At 42.1% G+C, this 20,934-nt stretch overlaps 1 protein-coding gene across 1 annotated transcript; it reads right to left on the reverse strand.

The window, feature by feature from the left end:
- Window positions 1-206: 206 nt before the first annotated feature.
- LOC123144998 (cationic amino acid transporter 9, chloroplastic) lies at window positions 207-4,078 on the reverse strand. Its single transcript, XM_044564275.1, has 8 exons — window positions 3,703-4,078; window positions 2,869-3,278; window positions 2,423-2,599; window positions 1,850-2,074; window positions 1,576-1,752; window positions 1,252-1,488; window positions 854-949; window positions 207-715 (listed from the first exon to the last, which is right to left on the reverse strand). The coding sequence occupies exons 1-8, from the start codon at window positions 4,049-4,051 to the stop codon at window positions 569-571; spliced, it is 1,818 nt and encodes a 605-aa protein (XP_044420210.1). The 5' UTR covers window positions 4,052-4,078; the 3' UTR covers window positions 207-568.
- Window positions 4,079-20,934: the final 16,856 nt, after the last annotated feature.

A 20,934-nucleotide genomic window follows, 5' to 3' on the forward strand; every position in this document is an offset into this window, starting at 1 on the left:
ATTGTATTTGTATAAACAAATCTCTTCTGTTGATATAAATATACGAGGAGGCTGAGCCGTGGCAGGCATTGAGTCGCCCTGTCCATTCTTTCACAGCGAGCAGAGCCCAGCCCAACACCAGATGTAAGAAACTCAAAATCTTGTTCCTGTTAAAGAGACGTCATGAAACGGCTCCAAAATCATTGGAACAAAAAAAAAGCAACAACTTATAAACTTTAAATTTCTCAGATGAATTAAGTACATATATGAAGTTATGAACTGTAATACTTCAAGTACATAAAACTTTCAATCCTGACTTTCAAAGCCTTTCCAAGTGAATCTTTGGTGTGTGTGTGTGTGTGTGTGTGTGTGTGTGTGTGTCCTGCTCAACAAAACTTTCGCTGTCATTTCATTGGTAAATGATATGGTGGCTGACCTCCAAAATATCATACAGATGTACAGATGGAACTATGGAGAACGTACTACACATACGGCTTCCAGCAATACAGGTAAAGGGTTACAGCCATGGCCTCCCCTGACGATCCAATGGTACATGGATTTTCAGATAAACTTGGAGGCTTGCAATAGATCATGGGGCTTCCGAAGGCACTCCATGGTATGCAACAGACGAGTGGTCCGAAGTAGATGGAACAGCGTTGTACTGACCATATCCAGCATATACTCCCACAGCGATGAGACTAAGGATGACAAATCTATACCAAGCTTCTTCATGTAGCTGCAAACAAAGTGCCATTATCAAACCATTAGTCCTATGATGGCAGTCAAACAGGGCAAACTACTACAGTACATTTTTGTAATGAAATCATCAACTATAAATTCTGGTATATACAGCTACAAATAAAATCCTGCTTACCTGAGCAAACAAAAACATATTGAAGAAAACAGAGACAATCGGAACCATAGGAACTCCAGGACAAGAAAAGCGAGGCGGGTCCACAGGAACATACACCTGGAAATGGATGTCATACAATGTTAGAAGAACCACCCGATAAATAGCGGGATCTGACATCCATGCATGTCAAATTTTGCTACTCCCTCCGATCCATATTAATATGGATTGGAGGGAGTACATGACAGTACATGGCCGCAAGCCCGCAAACCACAAAGCATCAGACTCTGATTCATGTAATAGCTAACAAAGATGCAAATGATTGTGAAACCATGGACAATTTGGTGCATCTGAGATTTTTAGTGATGATATAATGATCTCTTATTTGGTACGTACTACAGATTGAAAGAAAATGCACTTGCCTGTCGATACAGCAGAGAAAAACTGCCGACGGTAGCTATCAGAAAAGCTATGATGATGAAGGCAATAGAATAGCTAAATCGGTAGGATATTCCTGCTATGAAACCACAGAGAGCCACTATGACAAGACAAAAAACACCCTCCTGCCAGATTGAAATTTTTCCAAGGGAGCGAGAATTAGTTGCTTTGTCGCTCCATCGAAGTGTGATCACACAAGCTGATACAACCGAGTAGCCTGTCTGGTCCCAAAAAAAGCAGTTAAATGTCACTTATGAACAGCCAAATCTTGTGTTACAATTGCAAATAGTATTCTGAAGCTTCAATACCAGTGTGCCAACTGAGAGAATATGAGAGAGTGCATGCACATTAAAGAGGCCAGCTAAGACTGCCGCAACACAACCAACCCAGATCTGAGAGTGCAGAGGAGTATGCAGTGTTGGATGAACTTTAGAAAATATTGAAGGTAGTAGGCCGTCCCTTCCAAGTCCAAGATACAAACGTGACTGTTATGGATCAAAAGGAGGTGATGTTGGTAAAGTGGAATAATATGATTCAGAAGAAATTATTAGTCAGTGATAGATAATAATGTCGTCAGGTTACCTGAACATACAGACCAACAAGAAGTGTTGTAGTAAGACCAGCAACAGCTCCAATGCTGATCAAAACAGTTACAAATTTCAGCCCCTTTGCAGAAAAAGCCTCAGCCAAGGGCGCATCTTCACCCAGTAATGTATATGGCAACATTCCAGTAATCACCAAGCATACAGCAACATATAGGATGACACATGCCAGAAGGCTTCCTAGGATGCCAATAGGCAAGTCCCGCTGGACATATTGGTTTGCATGATAGTGAAAAGAGAAGTTAGAACATATTATGATGACAAAAGGGAAGATATTAATTGAAAATTGGAGAATGTTTCTAAATTCTAAGAAGCCAATGAACTATGATGACAAAGGGAGAACATTTAATGAAAATGGGAGAACATTTCCAGGTTCTAAAAGGCAAATGAATTATGATGACAAAAAAAATACTCCCTCCGTTCACTTTTATAAGTCATTTCAGACAACTGAAAATGAGCTACTTTGCACCCTGTCTGAAATGCCTTCAAGGCCTTATAAAAGTGAACAGAGGGAGTACTTAAGGTGATAGTACGGAAATAATAGTAAAATTACCTGTGGGTTTTTAGCTTCCTCGGCAGAATTAGCAACTGCATCAAATCCAACATATGCAAAGAAGACTACTGTAGATCCGGTTACAACAGCTTTGAAACCATTCGGCATAAATGGTGACCAGTTTGACACATCCACCTCAAACACACCAGCAAATACAACGACTATGACGATGATTATCTGCATCCCCACATCAAATCCAACACGGTAGACGAAACCACAGACATAGTTAATAATCATTTGAGCAAATCATGAAAAGTTGCTCACCAAACTCGTATTGTGTTGCAAGTTATAAATCATGGAAAATATCGCTTTGTGCAAGCACAAATCGCAATATCACAGAACATCACAAAATTGTTCTACAACGATATTTGACCTAGCCAATTTAACTTTCAAATGTTACTTGTGATTGAAGAAACAAACATATCTTAGTTTAGAAGCAGTCTTACCTTCAATGTAGTCATAAAGGTATTCACTGCAGATGATTCTTTGACACCGCGGCATAGGATCACAGTCAGGATGAGAAGAAGGATTGGAGCCAATATGTTAACTGAAACAACACCACCAAAAAACTCTTCTCCATGCCCAATCCAACTCGGAACATTGCCTTTCACAGACGGAATCAGCTCCAAGAATTGGATAAAATAGCTTGCTAAGCTACGAGCAATGCTTGCTGCCCCAATATGGTAATCAAGCATCAACTGAGTGAAAACCAAGAAGGCCGTGAGTTCATTAAACGCTGCATATGTGTACAAGTATGCTCCGCCGACCACGGCAGGAAAACGAGATGCCAGCTCAGCATAGCACAATGCATTGAGCACACACGCAGCCCCAGCGAGAGCAAAACTGATTGTAACACCTGTTTGAAGCAAACATGTTATTTGAGCAGAAATAAACAAGGAAACAAACTTTAGAGTAGCAGCTGATAATATCAAAGTAAGTGATGATAACAACCAAATGCTACTGAGCAACAGCAAGCTATTCGATGATAGAAAAACTAGGTATTCAGATTTATTATTTGGTGACAACATGGATCAGAATATTTGAGCTCACTGCTGTTATGAATTATGAGGCTAATAATTTGATGCCAATCTTTGACATGACAATGGTTGGCAAGTCTAAGAAAAATTGGCTACCAATTGGCTCTTGCCAATTTTGGCCACATTTGAGCCAAACCAACAAGCTGCTGCCACAATTGCAAACTGCAGTCTGTTGACCGAGTAGTAGTGTGCGGTGTCTAATGTTGATTCGAAAGAGGAACAGAGGCGTAAGGGGCTAATAACCTGGGCCGGCGTCGCGGGCGACGGTTCCGGTGATGACGAAGATGCCGGCGCCGATGGACGCGCCGATCCCGAGGAGCACGAGCTCGAGGACGCCGAGCTGCCGGACGAGGCCCTCGCCGGAGGCGGCGGCAGAGGCGCGCGCGGAGATGGGCTTGCGGCGGAGCGCGGCGGCGCAGAGACCGGAGAGGAAGGGGCGGCCGGACGAGGAGGAGGAGGAGGGCCTGTGGTGCGCTTCTTCTCCATCCATGGCCTCTGCGGTGGTGGCGTGGAGCGACTGGCGTCGACTACTGGGCCTTCGCGCAGTCGTCCGCGCCCAGACAGGGAGGAGTGACGTCGGCCCTTGCGTCATGGATAGGCGTGGCCCCCACTGCGCGGGGATCGGTCGGGATCGAGCGAGGAAGAGACCTCCCTCAGCGTGGTATTCTTTTTATTATTATTATTGATGAGGTACACGCACTAGAGCAAATGTTTTCTGCAAAAATAAATTTGCATGTCGGATTACAATTACAAGTGTTGCAATTTGATTTGTAACTTCATGATTCCTAATAATGACTGTAACTGGGTCGATAGAGTGGTGTCGGCCAATTTAAATATTCACCACTAAATATGTAATTGCAAGGATTGCAACTCAACTGCAACTACATGGGCTTTTATGTGTCTGTAACTGGGCCGGTTACGTAGGGGGTTGTCGGTCAGTTCATGCTCAACCATTAGACATGTAACTGCAAGGGTTGCAACTCGACTTCAACTGCATGGTCCCAACATGAACTTGGTATGGGGGTTCGTTTTCTAGTTGCATGTGCAACACTAGACTTGCAACTGTAAATGTTGTAACCCGACTGCAAATGACTCCCAATGCAACTACAACAGGGTCAGTAGGGTTGTCAACTAGTTGCATGTCCGCTAGTAGAGAAGTAACTACAAGTGTTTCTCCATCGATTGTATTTTGCACGCCTTTCTATCACAGTCACAAGTTCACCCCCAACATGCAACTGCCACGGGCTCTTTTTTGTGCCCGTTGCAAGTTCACCCTCGACGTACAACTCGTCTCTGGCCCTTTTTTGTGTCCCAGTTGCAAGCCTCCCCTAGACATGCAACTGGTCTGGACCTTTTGTCCCAGTTTCAAGTCCACCGTCGACGCGCTGCGAGTCCACTCTCCACAAGCAAACCTGTTGGGAAACATAGCATGCAATTTCAAAAAAAATTCCTACGCTCACGCAAGATCTATCTAGGAGATGCATAGCAACGAGAGGGGGAGAGTGTGTCCACGTACCCTCGTAGACCGAAAGCGGAAGCGTTAGCTTAACGCGGTTGATGTAGTCGAACGTCTTCTCGATCCAACTCATCAAGCACCGAAAGTACGGCACCTCCGAGTTCTGCACACGTTCAGCTCGATGACGTCCCTCGAACTCTTGATCCAGCAAACTGTCGAGGGAGAGTTTCGTCAGTACGACGGCGTGGTGACGGTGATGATGAAATGATCCGCAAAGGGCTTCGCCTAAGCACTACGACAATATGACCAGAGGAGTGAACGGTGGAGGGGGGCACCGCACACGGCTAAGAACAATTGATGTGCTTTGGGGTGTCCCCTGCCCCCGTATATAAAGGAGGAGAGGGAGGAGGCCGGCCCTAGGGGGCGTGCCAAGTGGGGGGGAACCGACTTGGACTCCTAGTCCTAGTCACCCCCCACTTCCTTCTTTCAGAGGGGGAAAGGGGAAAGGAGAGGGAGAGGGAGAAGGAAAGGGGGGCTGCGCCCCTCCCCTTGTCCAATTCGGACTGCCCATGGGGGGGGCGTGCCACCCCTTGTGGGCTGCCCTCTCTCACCCCTATGGCCCATGTTGGCCCATTACTTTCCCCGGGCGGTTCCGGTAACCTCCCGGTACTCCGATAAATATCCGAAACACTCCGAAACCATTCCGATGTCCGAATACTATCGTCCAATATATCAATCTTTACCTCTCGACCATTTCGAGCCTCCTCGTCATGTCCATGATCTCATCTGGGACTCCGAACAAACTTCGGTCACCAAAACACATAACTCATAATACAAATCGTCATCGAATGTTCAGCGTGCAGACCCTACGGGTTCGAGAACTATGTAGACATGACTGAGACACCTCTCCAGTCAATAACCAATAGCGGAACCTGGATGCTCATATTGGTTCCCACATATTCTACGAAGATCTTTATCGGTCGAACCGTTATGACAACATACGTTATTCCCTTTGTCATCGGTATGTTACTTGCCCGAGATTCGATTGTCGGTATCTTCGTACCTAGTTCAATCTCGTTACCGACAAGTCTCTTTACTCATTCCGTAATGCATCATCCCGCAACTAACTCATTAGTCACATTGCTTGCAAGGCTTATTATGATGTGCATTACCAAGAGGGCCCAGAGATACCTCTCCGATACTCAGAGTGACAAATCCTAATCTCGATCTATGCCAACCCAACAAAACACCTTCGGAGATACCTGTAGAGCATCTTTATAATCACCCAGTTACGTTGTGACGTTTGATATCACACAAGGTATTCCTCCGGTATCCGGGAGTTGCATAATCGCATAGTCAAAGGAATATGTATAAGTCATGAAGAAGTAGTAGCAATAAAACTTAACGATCATTATGTTAAGCTAAGGGATGGGGCTTGTCCATCACATCATTCTCCTAATGATGTGATCCCGTTCATCAAATGACAACACATGTCTATGGTTAGGAAACTTAACCATCTTTGATTAACGAGCTAGTCTAGTACAGGTTACTAGGGACACTGTGTTTTGTCTATGTATCCACACATGTATCAAGTTTCCGGTTAATACAATTCTAGCATGAATAATAGATATTTATCATGATATAAGGAAATATAAATAAAAACTTTATTATTGCCTCTAGGGCATATTTCCTTCAGTCTCCCACTTGCACTAGAGTCAATAATCTAGTTCACGTCGCCATGTGATTAAACATTAATAGTTCACATCGTCATGTGATTAACACCCATAGTTGACATCGCCATGTGACCAACACCCAAAGGGTTTACTAGAGTCAATAATCTAGTTCATACCGCCATGTGATTAACACCCAAGAGTACTAAGGTGTGATCATGTTTTGCTTGTGAGAGAAGTTTAGTTGACGGGTTTGCTACATTCAGATCCGTATGTATTTTGCAAATTTCTATGTCTACAATGCTCTGCATGGAGCTACTCTAGCTAATTGCTCCCACTTTCAATATGTATCCAGATTGAGACTCAAAGTCATCCGGATCGGTGTCAAAGCTTGCATCTACGTAACTGTTTACGACGAACTCTTTATCACCTACATAAGCGAGAAACATTTCCTTAGTCCTCTAAGGATAATTTTGACCGTTGTCCAGTGATCTACTCCTGGATCACTATTGTACCCCCTTGTCAAACTCATGGCAAGGTACACAATAGGTCTGGTATATGATACGTCTCCAACATATCTATAATTTTTTATTGTTCCATGCTATTATATCTTCTGTTTTGGATGTTTAATGGGCTTTATTATACACTTTCATATTATTTTTGGGACTAACCTATTAACCCAAGGCCCAGTGCAAATTGCTGTTTTTTTGCCTATTTCAGTGTTTCGCAGAAAAGCAATATCAAACGGACTCCAAACGGAATGAAACCTTCGGGAGAGTTATTGTTGGAACAAATGTGATCCAGAGGACTTGGAGTGGACGTCAAGAAACATACGAGGAGGCCATGAGGCAGGGGGCGCGCCGACCCCCCTGGGCGCGCCCTCCACCCTCGTGGCTCCACCGACCCACTTCTTCCTCCTATATATACCTACGTACCCCGAAACCATCGAGGAGCACCATGAAAACCTAATTCCGCCGCCGCAACCTTCTGTACCCATGAGATCCCATCTTGGGGCCTTTTTCGGCGCTCTGTCGGAGAGGGCATCGATCACGGAGGGCTTCTACATCAACACCATAGCCTCTCTGATGATGTGTGAGTAGTTTACCACAGACCTTCGGGTCCATAGTTACTAGCTAGATGGCTTCTTCTCTCTCTTTGGATCTCAATACAAAGTTCTCCTCGATCTTCTTGGAGATCTATTTGATGTAACTCTTTTTGCGGTGTGTTTGTCGAGATCCGATGAATTGTGGGTTTATGATCAAGATTATCTATGAACAATATTTGAATCTTCTCTGAATTCTTTTATGTATGATTGGTTATCTTTGCAAGTCTCTTCGAATTATCAGTTTGGTTTGGCCTACTAGATTGATCTTTCTTGCAATGGGAGAAGTGCTTAGCGTTGGGTTCAATCATGCGGTGCTCGATCCCAGTGACAGTAGGGGAAACGACACGTATTGTATTGTTGCCATCGAGGATAAAAAGATGGGGTTTATATCATATTGCATGAGTTTATCCCTCTACATCATGTCATCTTACCTAATGCGTTACTCTGTTCTTATGAACTTAATACTCTAGATGCATGCTAGATAGCGGTCGATGTGTGGAGTAATAGTAGTAGATGCGGGCAGGAGTCGGTCTACTTGTCGTGGACGTGATGCCTATATACATGGTCATGCCTAGATATTCTCATAATTATGCACTTTTCTATCAATTGCTCGACAGTAATTTGTTCACCCACCGTAACACTTATGCTATCTTGAGAGAAGCCACTAGTGAAACGTAGGGCCCCCGGGTCTATTCTCCATCATATTAATCTCCCGTCACCAAGCTATTTCTATCGTCGTTTATTTTGTTTTCTTTAATTTTAGTCTTTATCATAAAAATACCAAAAATATTATCTTATCATCTCTATCAGATCTCACTTTTGCAAGTGGCCGTGAAGGGATTGACAACCCCTTTATCACGTTGGTTGCAAGGTTCTTATTTGTTTGTGTAGGTATGAGGGACTTGCGTGTGGCCTCCTACTGGATTGATACCTTGGTTCTCAAAACTAAGGGAAATACTTACGCTACTTTGCTGCATCACCCTTTCCTCTTCAAGGGAAAACCAACGCAGTGCTCAAGAGGTAGCAAGAAGGATTTCTGGCGCCGTTGCCGCGGAGTCTACGCACAAGTTAAGACATACCAAGTACCCATCACAAACTCTTATCCCTCGCATTACATTATTTGCCATTTGCCTCTCGTTTTCCTCTCCCCCACTTCACCCTTGCCGTTTTATTCGCCCTCTCTTTCCGTTCGCCTTTTTTTCGCTTGCTTCGTCGTTATGGCTAGTCCTTTATCTACTCCTCTGTCACCCGATTTTGAAGTTCTTAATTTTAAAAAAAGGGAGGGAGAAAATCTAAAAGATGCTTGGTACAGAATTTGCAATGCGTAAAATAGATCTACTAGGAAGCAATCTACTTCCGTTCTTCTTCGCAATTTTTATGTAGGCATCACTCCTTGGAATAGATATATTCTTGATACCATTACCGGAGGAAATTTCTTGGGTAGCCATACTTTTGATTCTTATAATGCTATGATAGATTTGTTTGGCCCACCACCTCTTTTGGTTAATGGAACTATTTTAACTTTGGAACATGTGATGCAACGGCTTGAAATTATTGAAAATAAAGTTGCCACCGTATAGTTGATTGAAAATTTGGATAGAAAGATCCACAACCAAATTACCCAATACGGATCTAAGGTAGGAGTAGCTCTTAAAAAATTTAAAGAAAAAGAACCTATGGTTAATGAAAAGATAGATCAAGATTCCACTAGAATTGATAAAATTGAGGATATTATTACCAACCTAGGGTCTGCCTTTTCTTCCGTGAAAAACACTCCTTCTAATGCTAAGATTGCCAAATTGATGTATGTTCCTAAAAATAAGGGTGAAACTTCTAGTAAGGGAAATGCGGACCTCAAATCCATAAGTGTTCACCCCAACTTTCTCGCTATCCTTAAGGAACCTTTTGCTACAAATGATTTTCTCGATTTCGTGCCTAGGAGTTTGATAATTAATAAAAGAAAGAAACTCCTAGAGGTTATAGGTGTCTTATTGAAGAATTGCCTATCAAATATGGCAACACCTAGATCTATCCTTGCCTTTATGCCTAGCTAGGGGCGTTAAATGATAGCGCTTGTTGGGAGGCAACCCAATTTTATTTTAGTTTTTTTGCTTTTTGGTTATGTTTAGGAATAAATAATCCATATAGATTCTGTTTAGATGTAGTTTTGTGTTTTAATTAGTGTTTGTGCCAAGTAGAACCTTTGGGAAGACTTGGGGAAAGTCTTTGCGATCTTGTTGTAAAAAACAGAAACTTTAGCGCTCACGAGATTAGCTACAACTTTTTACTGGAGAGTGATATTTAGTTGATTATTTTTGCAGATGATTAATAGATAAATTCCTCACGTCCAGCAATTTATTTTAGAATTTTTGGAGTTCCAGAAGTTTGCGTTAGTTACAGATTACTACAGATTGTTCTGTTTTTGACAGATTCTGTTTTTTCGCGTGTTGTTTGCTTATTTTGATGAATCTATGGCTAGTAATGGAGTTTATGACCCATAGAAAAGTTAGAATACAGTAGGTTTAACACCAATATAAATAAAGAATGAGTTAATTATAGTACCTTGAAGTGGTGTTTTGTTTTCTCTAGCTAACGGAGCTCACGAGATTTTCTGTTAAGTTTTGTGTTGTGAAGTTTTCAAGTTTTGGGTAAATATTTGATGGATTATGGTACAAGGAGTGGCAAGAGCCTAAGCTTGGGGATGCCCAAGGCACCCCAAGGTAAAATCTAAGGACAACCCAAAAATCCTAAGCTTGGGGATGCCCCGGAAGGCATCCCCTCTTTTGTCTTCGTCCATCGGTAACTTTACTTGGAGCTATATTTTTATTCACCACATGATATGTGCTTTGCTTGGAGCGTCTTGTATGATTTGAGTCTTTGCTTTTTAGTTCACCACAATCATCCTTGCCGTACACACCTTTTGAGAGAGACACACATTATTCGGAATTTATTAGAATACTCTATGTGCTTCACTTATATCTTTTGAGCTAAACAATTTTGCTCTAGTGCTTCACTTGTATCTTTTAGAGCACGGTGGTGGTTATATTTTATAGAAATTATTGATCTCTCATGCTTTACTTATATCATTTTGAGAGTCCTTTAGAACAGCATGGTAATTTGCTTTAGTTATAAAATTAGTCCTAATATGATAGGCATCCAAGATAAAAACTTTTAAGTGCATTGAATACTAAGAGAAGTTTGATACTTGATAGTTGTTTTGAGATATAAAGGTGGTAATATTAAAGTTGTGCTAGTTGAGTAATTGTGAAACTGAGAAATACTTGTGTTGAAGTTTGCAAGTCCCGTAGCATGCACGTATGGTAAACGTTATGTGACAAATTTGAAGCATGAGGTGTTCTTTGATTGCTTTCCTTATGAGTGGCGGTCGGGGACGAGCGATGGTCTTTTCCTACCAATCTATCCCCCTAGGAGCATGCGTGTAGTGCTTGGTTTTGATGACTTGTAGATTTTTGCAATAAGTACGTGAGTTCTTTATGACTAATGTTGAGTCCATGGATTATACGCACTCTCACCTTTCCATCATTGCTAGCCTCTTCGGTACCGTGCATTGCCCTTTCTCACCTTGAGAGTTGGTGCAAACTTCGCCGGTGCATCCAAACCCTGTGATATGATATGCTCTATCACACATAAACCTCCTTATATCTTCCTCAAAATAGCCATCACACCTACCTATTATGGCATTTCCATAGCCATTTCGAGATATATTGCCATGCAACTTACCACCGTTCCATTTATTGACACACTTCATCATTGTCATATTGCTTTGCATGATCATGTAGTTGACATCGTATTTGTGGCAAAGCCACCTTCATAATTCTTTCATACATGTCACTCTTGATTCATCGCATATCCCGGTACACCGCCGGAGGCATTCACATAGAGTCATATTTTGTTCTAAGTATTGAGTTGTAATTCTTTGAGTTGTAAGTAAATAAAAGTGTGATGATCATCATTATTAGAGCATTGTCCCAAGTGAGGAAAGGATGATGGAGACTATGATTCCCCCACAAGTCGGGATGAGACTCCGGACGAAGAAAAAAAGAAGAAAGAAAAGAGGCCAAAAAAAGAAAAAAGGAGAAGAAGGCCCAAAAAAAGAGAGAAAAAGAGAGAAGGGACAATGTTACTATCCTTTTACCACACTTGTGCTTCAAAATAGCACTGTGATCTTCATGATAGAGAGTCTCCTATTTTGTCACTTTCATATACTAGTGGGAATTTTACATTATAGAACTTGGCTTGTATATTCCAATGATGGGATTCCTCAAAATTCCCTAGGTCTTCGTGAGCAAGCAAGTTGGATGCACACCCACTTAGTTTATTTTGTTGAGCTTTCATACATTTATAGCTCTAGTGCATCCGTTGCATGGCAATCCCTACTCCTTGCATTGACATCAATTGATGGGCATCTCCATAGCCCGTTGATTAGCCGCGTCAATGTGATACTTTCTCCTTTTTTGTCTTCTCACACAACTTCAATCATTATATTCTATTCCACCCATAGGGCTATGTCCATGGCTCACGCTCATATATTGCGTAAAAGTTGAAAGAGTTTGAAAAGGCTAAGTATGAAACAATTGCTTGGCTTGTCATCGGGGTTGTGCATGATGAGAGCATTTTGTGTGACGAAAATGAAGCATAGACAAACTATATTATTTTGTAGGGATAAGCTTTCTTTGGGTATGATATTTTGATAAGACATAATTTCTTGGTTAGCATGTTTGAAGTATTATTATTTTTATGTCAATATTAAACTTTTATCTTGGATCTTTTGGATCTGAACATTCATGCCACATTAAAGAAAATTACATTGAGAAATATGCTAGGAAGCATTCCACATCAAAAATTATGTTTTTATCATTTACCTACTCGAGGATGAGCGGGAATTAAGCTTGGGGATGCTTGACACATCTCCAACGTATCTATAATTTTTTATTGTTCCATGCTATTATATCTTCTGTTTTGGATGTTTAATGGGCTTTATTATACATTTTCATATTATTTTTGGGACTAACCTATTAACCCAAGGCCCAGTGCAAATTGCTGTTTTTTTGCCTATTTCAGTGTTTCGCAGAAAAGGAATATCAAACGGAGTCCAAACGGAATGAAACCTTCGGGAGAGTTATTTTTGGAACAAACGTGATCCAGAGGACTTGGAGTGGACGTCAAGAAACATACGAGGAGGCCACGAGGCAGGGGGCGCGCCTACCCCCTGGGCGTGCCCTCCACCCTCGTGGGCCCCTCGTGGCTCCACCGACCTACTTCTTCCTCCTATATATACCTACGTACCCCGAAACCATCGAGGAGCACCACGAAAACCTAATTCCACGGCCGCAACCTTCTGTACCCGTGAGATCCCATCTTGGGACCTTTTCCGACGCTCTGCCGGAGGGAGCATCGATCACAGAGGGCTCCTACATCAACACCATAGCCTCTCCGCTGATGTGTGAGTAGTTTACCATAGACCTTCGGGTCCATAGTTATTAGCTAGATGGCTTCTTCTCTCTCTTTGGATCTCAATACAAAGTTCTCCCCGATCTTCTTGGAGATCTATTTGATGTAACTCTTTTTGCGGTGTGTTTGTCGAGATCCGATGAATTGTGGGTTTATGATCAAGATTATCTATGAACAATATTTGAATCTTCTCTGAATTCTTTTATGTATGATTGGTTATCTTTGCAAGTCTCTTCGAATTATCAGTTTGGTTTGGCCTACTAGATTGATCTTTCTTGCAATGGGAGAAGTGCTTAGCTTTGGGTTCAATCATGCGGTGCTCGATCCCAGTGACAGTAGGGGAAACGACACGTATTGTATTGTTGCCATCGAGGACAAAAAGATGGGGTTTATATCATATTGCTTGAGTTTATCCCTCTACATCATGTCATCTTACCTAATGCGTTACTCTGTGAGATGCATGCTGGATAGCGGTCGATGTGTGGAGTAATAGTAGTAGATGCAGGCAGGAGTCGGTCTACTTGTCGCGGACGTGATGCCTATATACATGATCATGCCTAGATATTCTCATAATTATGCACTTTTCTATAAATTGCTCGACAGTAATTTGTTCACCCACCGTAACACTTATGCTATCTTGAGAGAAGCCACTAGTGAAACCTATGGCCCCCGGGTCTATTCTCCATCATATTAATCTCCCGTCACCAAGCTATTTCTATCGCCATTTATTTTTCTTTCTTTACTTTTAGTCTTTATCATAAAAATACCAAAAATATTATCTTATAATCTGTATCAGATCTCACTTTTGCAAGTGGCCGTGAAGGGATTGACAACCCCTTTATCGCGTTGGTTGCAAGGTTCTTATTTGTTTGTGTAGGTACGAGGGACTTGCGTCTGGCCTCCTACTGGATTGATACCTTGGTTCTCAAAACTGAGGGAAATACTTACGCTACTTTGCTGCATCACCCTTTTCTCTTCAAGGGAAAACCAACGCTGTGCTCAAGAGGTAGCAGTATACAACATGGCATACTTTATAGAACCTATGACTGAGGCATAGGGAATGACTTTCATTCTTTCTTTATCTTCTGCCGTGGTCGGGTTTTGAGTCTTCTGTCAACTTCACACCTTACAATGCAGGCAAGAACTCCTTCTTTGACTGATCCATTTTGAACTCCTTCAAAATTTTGTCAAGGTATGTACTCATTGAAAGTCTTATCATGCGTCTTGATCTATATCTATAGATCTTGTAAGCAGCTTCATCGAGGTTTTTTTCATTGAAAAATTCTTATTCAAATATCCTTTTATGCTATCCAGAAATTCCACATCATTTCCAATCAGCAATATGTCATCCACATATAATATCAGAAATGCTATAGAGCTCCCATTCACTTCCTTGTAAATACAGGCTTTACCATATGTCTGTATAAAACCATATGCTTTGATCACCTTATCAAAGCATATATTCCAACTCCGAGATGCTTGCACCAGTCCATAAATGGATTGTTGGAGCTTGCACACTTTGTTAGCACCTTTAGGATCGGCAAAACCTTCTGGTTGCATACAACTCTTCTTTAAGAAATCCATTAAGGAATGCAGTTTTGAATCCATTTGCCATATTTCATAATCATAAAATGCGGCAATTGCTAACATGATTCGGACAGACTTAAGAATCGCTACGGGTGAGAAGGTCTCATCATAGTCAACTCCTTGAACTTGTAGAAAACCTTTCGCGACAAGTCGAGCATTGTAGACACTAACATTACCATCAGCGTCAGTCTTCTTCTTTAAGAAATCCATTAAGGAATGCAGTTTTGACATCCATTTGCCATATTTCATAATCATAAAATGCGGCAATTGCTAACATGATTCGGACAGACTTAAGAATCGCTACGGGTGAGAAGGTCTCATCATAGTCAACTCCTTGAACTTGTAGAAAACCTTTCGCGACAAGTCGAGCATTGTAGACAGTAACATTACCATCAGCGTCAGTCTTCTTCTTGAAGATCCATTTATTCTCTATGGCTTGCCAATCATCGGGCAAGTCCACCAAAGTCCATACTTTGTTCTCATACATGGATCCCATCTCAGATTTCATGGCCTCAAGGCATTTTGCGGACTCTGGGCTCATCATCGCTTCCTCATAGTTCGTAGGTTCGTCATGGTCTAGTAATATGACTTCCAGAACAGGATTACCATACCACTCTGGTGCGGAACGTGCTCTGGTTGACCTACGAGGTTCGGTAGTAACTTGATCTGAAGTTTCATGATCATTATCATTAGCTTTCTCACTAATTGGTGTAGGCATCATTGGAACCGATTTCTGTAATGAACTACTTTCCAATTCAAGAGAAGGTACAATTACCTCATCAAGTTCTACTTTCCTCCCACTCATTTCTTTCAAGAGAAACCCCTTCTCTAGAAAAGATCCATTCTTAGCAACAAAGATCTTGCCTTCGGATCTGTGATAGAAGATGTACCCAAACAGTCTCTTTTGGGTATCCTATGAAGACGCACTTCTCCGATTTGGATCCGAGCGTATCAGGCTGAAGCTTTTTCACAAAAGCATCGCAACCCCAAACTTTAAGAAACGACAGCTTAGGTTTCTTGCCAAACCACAGTTCATACGGTGTCGTCTCAACGGATTTAGATGGTGCCCTATTTAAAGTGAAGGCAGCTGTCTCTAATGCATAACCCCAAAACGATACTAGTAAATCGGTAAGAGGCATCATAGATCGCACCATATCCAATAAAGTGCGATTATGACGTTCGGACACACCATTACGCTGTGGTGTTCCAGGTGGCGTGAGTTGTGAAACTACTCCACATTGTTTTAAATGAAGGTCAAACTCATAACTCAAATATTTGCCTCCACGATCAGATCGTAGAAACTTCTATTTTGTTGTTACAATGATTGTCCACTTCACTCTGAAATTCTTTGAACTTTTCAAAAGTTTCAGACTTGTGTTTCATTAAGTAGATATACCCATATTTGCTCAAATCACTCTGTGAAGGTCAGAAAATAACGATACCCGCCGTGTGCCTCAATACTCATCGAACCGCATACATTGGTATGTATTATTTCCAATAAGTCATTGGCTCGCTCTATTGTTCCGGAGAACGGGGTTTTAGTCATCTTGCCCATGAGGCATGGTTTGCAAGTATCAAATGATTCATAATCAAGTGATTCCAAAAGCCCATCTGCATGGAGTTTCTTCATGCGCTTTACACCAATATGACCTAAACGGCAGTGCCACAAGTATGTTGCACTATCATCATCAACTTTGCATCTTTTGGCATCATTATTATGAATATGTGTATCACTACGATCGAGATTCAATAAACCATTTACATTGTGTGTATGACCATAGAAGGTTTTATTCATGTAAACAGAACAACAATTATTCTCTATCTTAAAATGAATAACCGTATTGCAATAAACATGATCCAATCATATTCATGCGCAACGCAAACACCAAATAACATTTATTTAGGTCCAACACTAATCTCGAAGGTAGAGGGAGTGTGCGATGGTGATGTTATCAACCTTGGAATCACTTCCAACACACATCGTCACCTCGCCCTTAACTAGTCTTTGTTCATTATGCAACTCCTATTTCGAGTTACTAATCCTAGCAACTGAACCGGTATCAAATACCCTGGGGTTACTATGAACACTAGTAAAGTACACATCAATAACATGTATATCAAATATACATTTGTTCACTTTGCCATCCTTCTTATCTGCTAAATATTTTGGGTAGTTCAGCTTCCAGTGACCATTTCCTTTGCAGTAGAGGCACTTAGTTTCAGGCTTGGGTCTAGCTTTGGGCTTCTTCACGGGAGTGGCAACTTGCTTGAAATTCTTCTTGAAGTTCCCTTTCTTTCCCTTTGCCCTCTTCTTGAAACTAGTGGTCTTGTTTAACATCAACAATTGATGCTCTTTCTTGATTTCTACCTTCGTCGATTTCAGCATCACGAAGAGCTCGGGAATCGTTTTTGTCATCCCTTGCATATTATAGTTCATCACGAAGTTCTAGTAGCTTGGTGATAGTGACTAGAGAACTCTGTCAATCACTATCTTATCTGGAAGATTAACTCCCACTTGATTCAAGCGATTGTAGTGCCTAGACATTCTGAGCACATGCTCACTAGCTGAGCTATTCTCCTCCATCTTGTAGGCAAAGTACTTGTTAGAGGTCTTATACCTCTCGACACGGGCATGAGTCTGAAATACCAATTTCAGATCTTGGAACATCTCATATGCTCCGTGGCATTCAAAATGTCTTTGAAGCCCCGATTCTAAGACATAAAGCATGGCGCACTAAACTATTAAGTAGTCATCATATCAAGCTTGCCAAACGTTCATAAAGTCTGCATCTGCTCCTACAATAGGTCTGTCACCTAGTGGTGCATCAAGGACATAATTCTTCTGCGCAGCAATGAGGATAATCCTCAGATCACGGACCCAGTTCGCATCATTGCTACTATCATCTTTCAACTTAGTTTTCTCTAGGAACATATCAAAAACATAGGGGAGCTATAACGTGAGCTATTGATCTACAACATAATTTGCAAATATTATCAGGACTAAGTTCATGAGAAATTAAAGTTCAGTTAATCAAATTACTTAAGAACTCCCACTAAGATAGACATCCCTCAAGTCATCTAAATGTAACATGATCCAAATCAACTAAACCATGTCCGATCATCACGTGAGATGGAGTAATCATCAATGGTGAACATCTCTATGTTGATCATATCTACTATTTGATGCACGTTCGACCTTTCGGTCTCCAGTGTTCTGAGGCCATGTCTGTACATGCTAGGCTCGTCAAGTTTAAACCGAGTATTCCGCATGTGCAAAACTGTCTTGCACCCGTTGTATTTGAATAGAGCCTATCACACCTGATCATCACGTGGTGTCTCAGCATGAAGAACTGTCGCAACGGTGCATACTCAGGGAGAACACTTATACCTTGAAATTTTAGTTAAGGGATCATCTTATAATGCTACCGTCGAACTAAGCAAAATAAGATGCATAAAAGATAAACATCACATGCAATCAAGATATGTGACATGATATGGCCATCATCATCTTGTGCTTTTGATCTCCATCTCCAAAGCACATTCATGATCTCCATCGTCACCGGCTTGACAACTTGATCTCCATCGTAGCGTCGTGGTTGTCTCGCCAACTATTGCTTCTACAACTATCGCTAACGCATAGTGATAAAGTAAAGCAATTACATGGCATTTGCATTTCATACAATAAAGCGACGACCATAAGGCTCCTGCCAGTTGCCAATAACTTATACAAAACATGATCATCTCATACAACAACATATATCACATCATGTCTTGACCATATTACATCACGACATGCCCTGCAAAAACAAGTTAGATATCCTGTACTTTGTTGTTGCAAGTTTTACGTGGCTGCTACGGGCTTCTAGTCAGAACCGTTCTTACCTACGCATCAAAACCACAACGATGTTTCGTCAAGTTTGCTGTTTTAACCTTCAACAAGGACTGGCCGTAGTCAAATTCGATTCAACTAAAGTTGGAGAAACAGGCACCCACCAGCCACACCTTTATGCAAAACAAGTTGCATGGCTGTCGGTGGAACCGGTCTCATGAACGCGGTCATGTAAGGTTGGTTCGGGCCCCTTCATCCAACAATATTGCCGAATCTAAATAAGATGTTGATGGTAAGCAGTATGACTATCATCGCCCACAACTCTTTGTGTTCTACTCGTGCATATCATCTACACATAGACTTGGCTCTCATACCATTGTTGGGAAACGTAGCATGCAATTTCAAAAAAAAATCCTACGCTCACGCAGGATCTATCTAGGAGATGCATAGCAACGAGAGGGGGATAGTGTGTCCACGTACCCTCGTAGACTGAAAGCGGAAGCATTAGCTTAACGCGGTTGATGTAGTCGAACGTCTTCTTGATCCAACCGATCAAGCACTGAACGTACGACACCTCCGAGTTCTACACACGTTCAACTCGATGACATCCCACGAACACTTGATCCAGCAAAGTGTCGAGGGAGAGTTTCGTCAGCACGACGGTGTGGTGACGGTGATGATGAAGTGATCCGCGCAGGGCTTCGCCTAAGCACTACCACAATAAGACCGGAGGAGTAAACGGTGGAGGGGGCACCGCGCACGGCTAAGAACAATTGATGTGCTTTGGGGTTCCCCCTGCCCCCATATATAAAGGAGGAGAGGGAGAAGGCCGACCCTAGGGGGTGCGCCAAGTGGGGGGAAACCGACTTGGACTCCTAGTCCTAGTCAACCCCCCCCCCCCACTTCCTTCTTTCGGAGGGGGAAAGGGGAAAGGAGAGGGAGATGGAGAAGGAAAGGGGGCCGCGCCCCCTCCCCATGTCCAATTCGGACTGCCCATGGGGGGGGGCGCCACCCCTTGTGGGCTGCCCTCTCTCCCCCCTATGGCCCATGTTGGCCCATTACTTTCCCCGGGGGGTTCCGGTAACCTCCCGGTACTCCGATAAATATCCGAAACACTCCGAAACCATTCCGATGTCCGAATACTATCGTCCAATATATCAATCTTTACCTCTCGACCATTTCGAGCCTCCTCGTCATGTCCATGATCTCATCTGGGACTCCGAACAAACTTCGGTCACCAAAACACATAACTCATAATACAAATCGTCATCGAATGTTAAGCGTGCAGACCCTACGGGTTCGAGAACTATGTAGACATGACTGAGACACCTCTCCAGTCAATAACCAATAGCGGAATCTGGATGCTCATATTGGTTCCCACATATTCTACGAAGATCTTTATCGGTCGAACCGTTATGACAACATACGTTATTCCCTTTGTCATCGGTGTGTTACTTGCCCGAGATTCGATTGTTGGTATCTTCGTACCTAGTTCAATCTCGTTACCGACAAGTCTCTTTACTCGTTCCGTAATGCATCATCCCGCAACTAACTCATTAGTCACATTGCTTGCAAGGCTTATTATGATGTGCATTACCGAGAGGGCCCAGAGATACCTCTCCGATACTCGGAGTGACAAATCCTAATCTCGATCTATGCCAACCCAACAAAACACCTTTGGAGATACCTGTAGAGCATCTTTATAATCACCCAGTTACGTTGTGACATTTGATAGCACACAAGGTATTCCTCTGGTATCCGGAAGTTGCATGATCTCATAGTCAAAGGAATATGTATAAGTCATGAAGAAAGCAGTAGCAATAAAACTTAACGATCATAATGCTAAGCTAACGGATGGGTCTTGTCCATCACATCATTCTCCTAATGATGTGATCCCGTTCATCAAATGACAACACATGTCTATGGTTAGGAAACTTAACCATCTTTGATTAATGAGCTAGTCTAGTACAGGCTTACTAGGGACACTGTATTTTGTGTATGTATCCACACATCTATCAAGTTTCCGGTTAATACAATTCTAGCATGAATAATAGATATTTATCATGATATAAGGAAATATAAATAACAATATTATTGCCTCTAGGGCATATTTCCTTCAAAACTAGGCCATGGTCTTTGTCTTAGTTGTAAGTCCGCCCTTGACTCGTGACTAGCCTCGACCTTTCTTTTGTCCTAGTTGCAAGTCCACCATCGACATGCAACTGGTCTCAACTTTTTTTTCTCCTAGTTGCAAGTCCACCATCAGCACGCAACTGGGGTCTGACCCTTTTTACTTAGTTGCAAGTTCACCCTTAACTCTCAACTAGGCTCGTAGTTTGTAGTTATCCTAGTTGCA

Source organism: Triticum aestivum, chromosome 6D (genome assembly GCF_018294505.1).
Source record: "Triticum aestivum cultivar Chinese Spring chromosome 6D, IWGSC CS RefSeq v2.1, whole genome shotgun sequence".
Classification (NCBI taxonomy): domain Eukaryota; kingdom Viridiplantae; phylum Streptophyta; class Magnoliopsida; order Poales; family Poaceae; genus Triticum; species Triticum aestivum.

What these genes read in the sequence shown, in the direction of transcription:
- LOC123144998 (XM_044564275.1), bottom strand. Translation starts at nt 4,051, where the DNA reads ATGACGCAAGGGCCGACGTCACTCCTCCCTGTCTGGGCGCGGACGACT. An exon ending in AGGAAGCTAAAAACCCACAG is followed by an intron (nt 2,075 to 2,422) that starts GTAATTTTACTA and finishes CAATATGTCCAG; the next exon opens with CGGGACTTGCCTATTGGCAT. An exon ending in TTTCTCTGCTGTATCGACAG is followed by an intron (nt 950 to 1,251) that starts GCAAGTGCATTT and finishes ATCCATTTCCAG; the next exon opens with GTGTATGTTCCTGTGGACCC.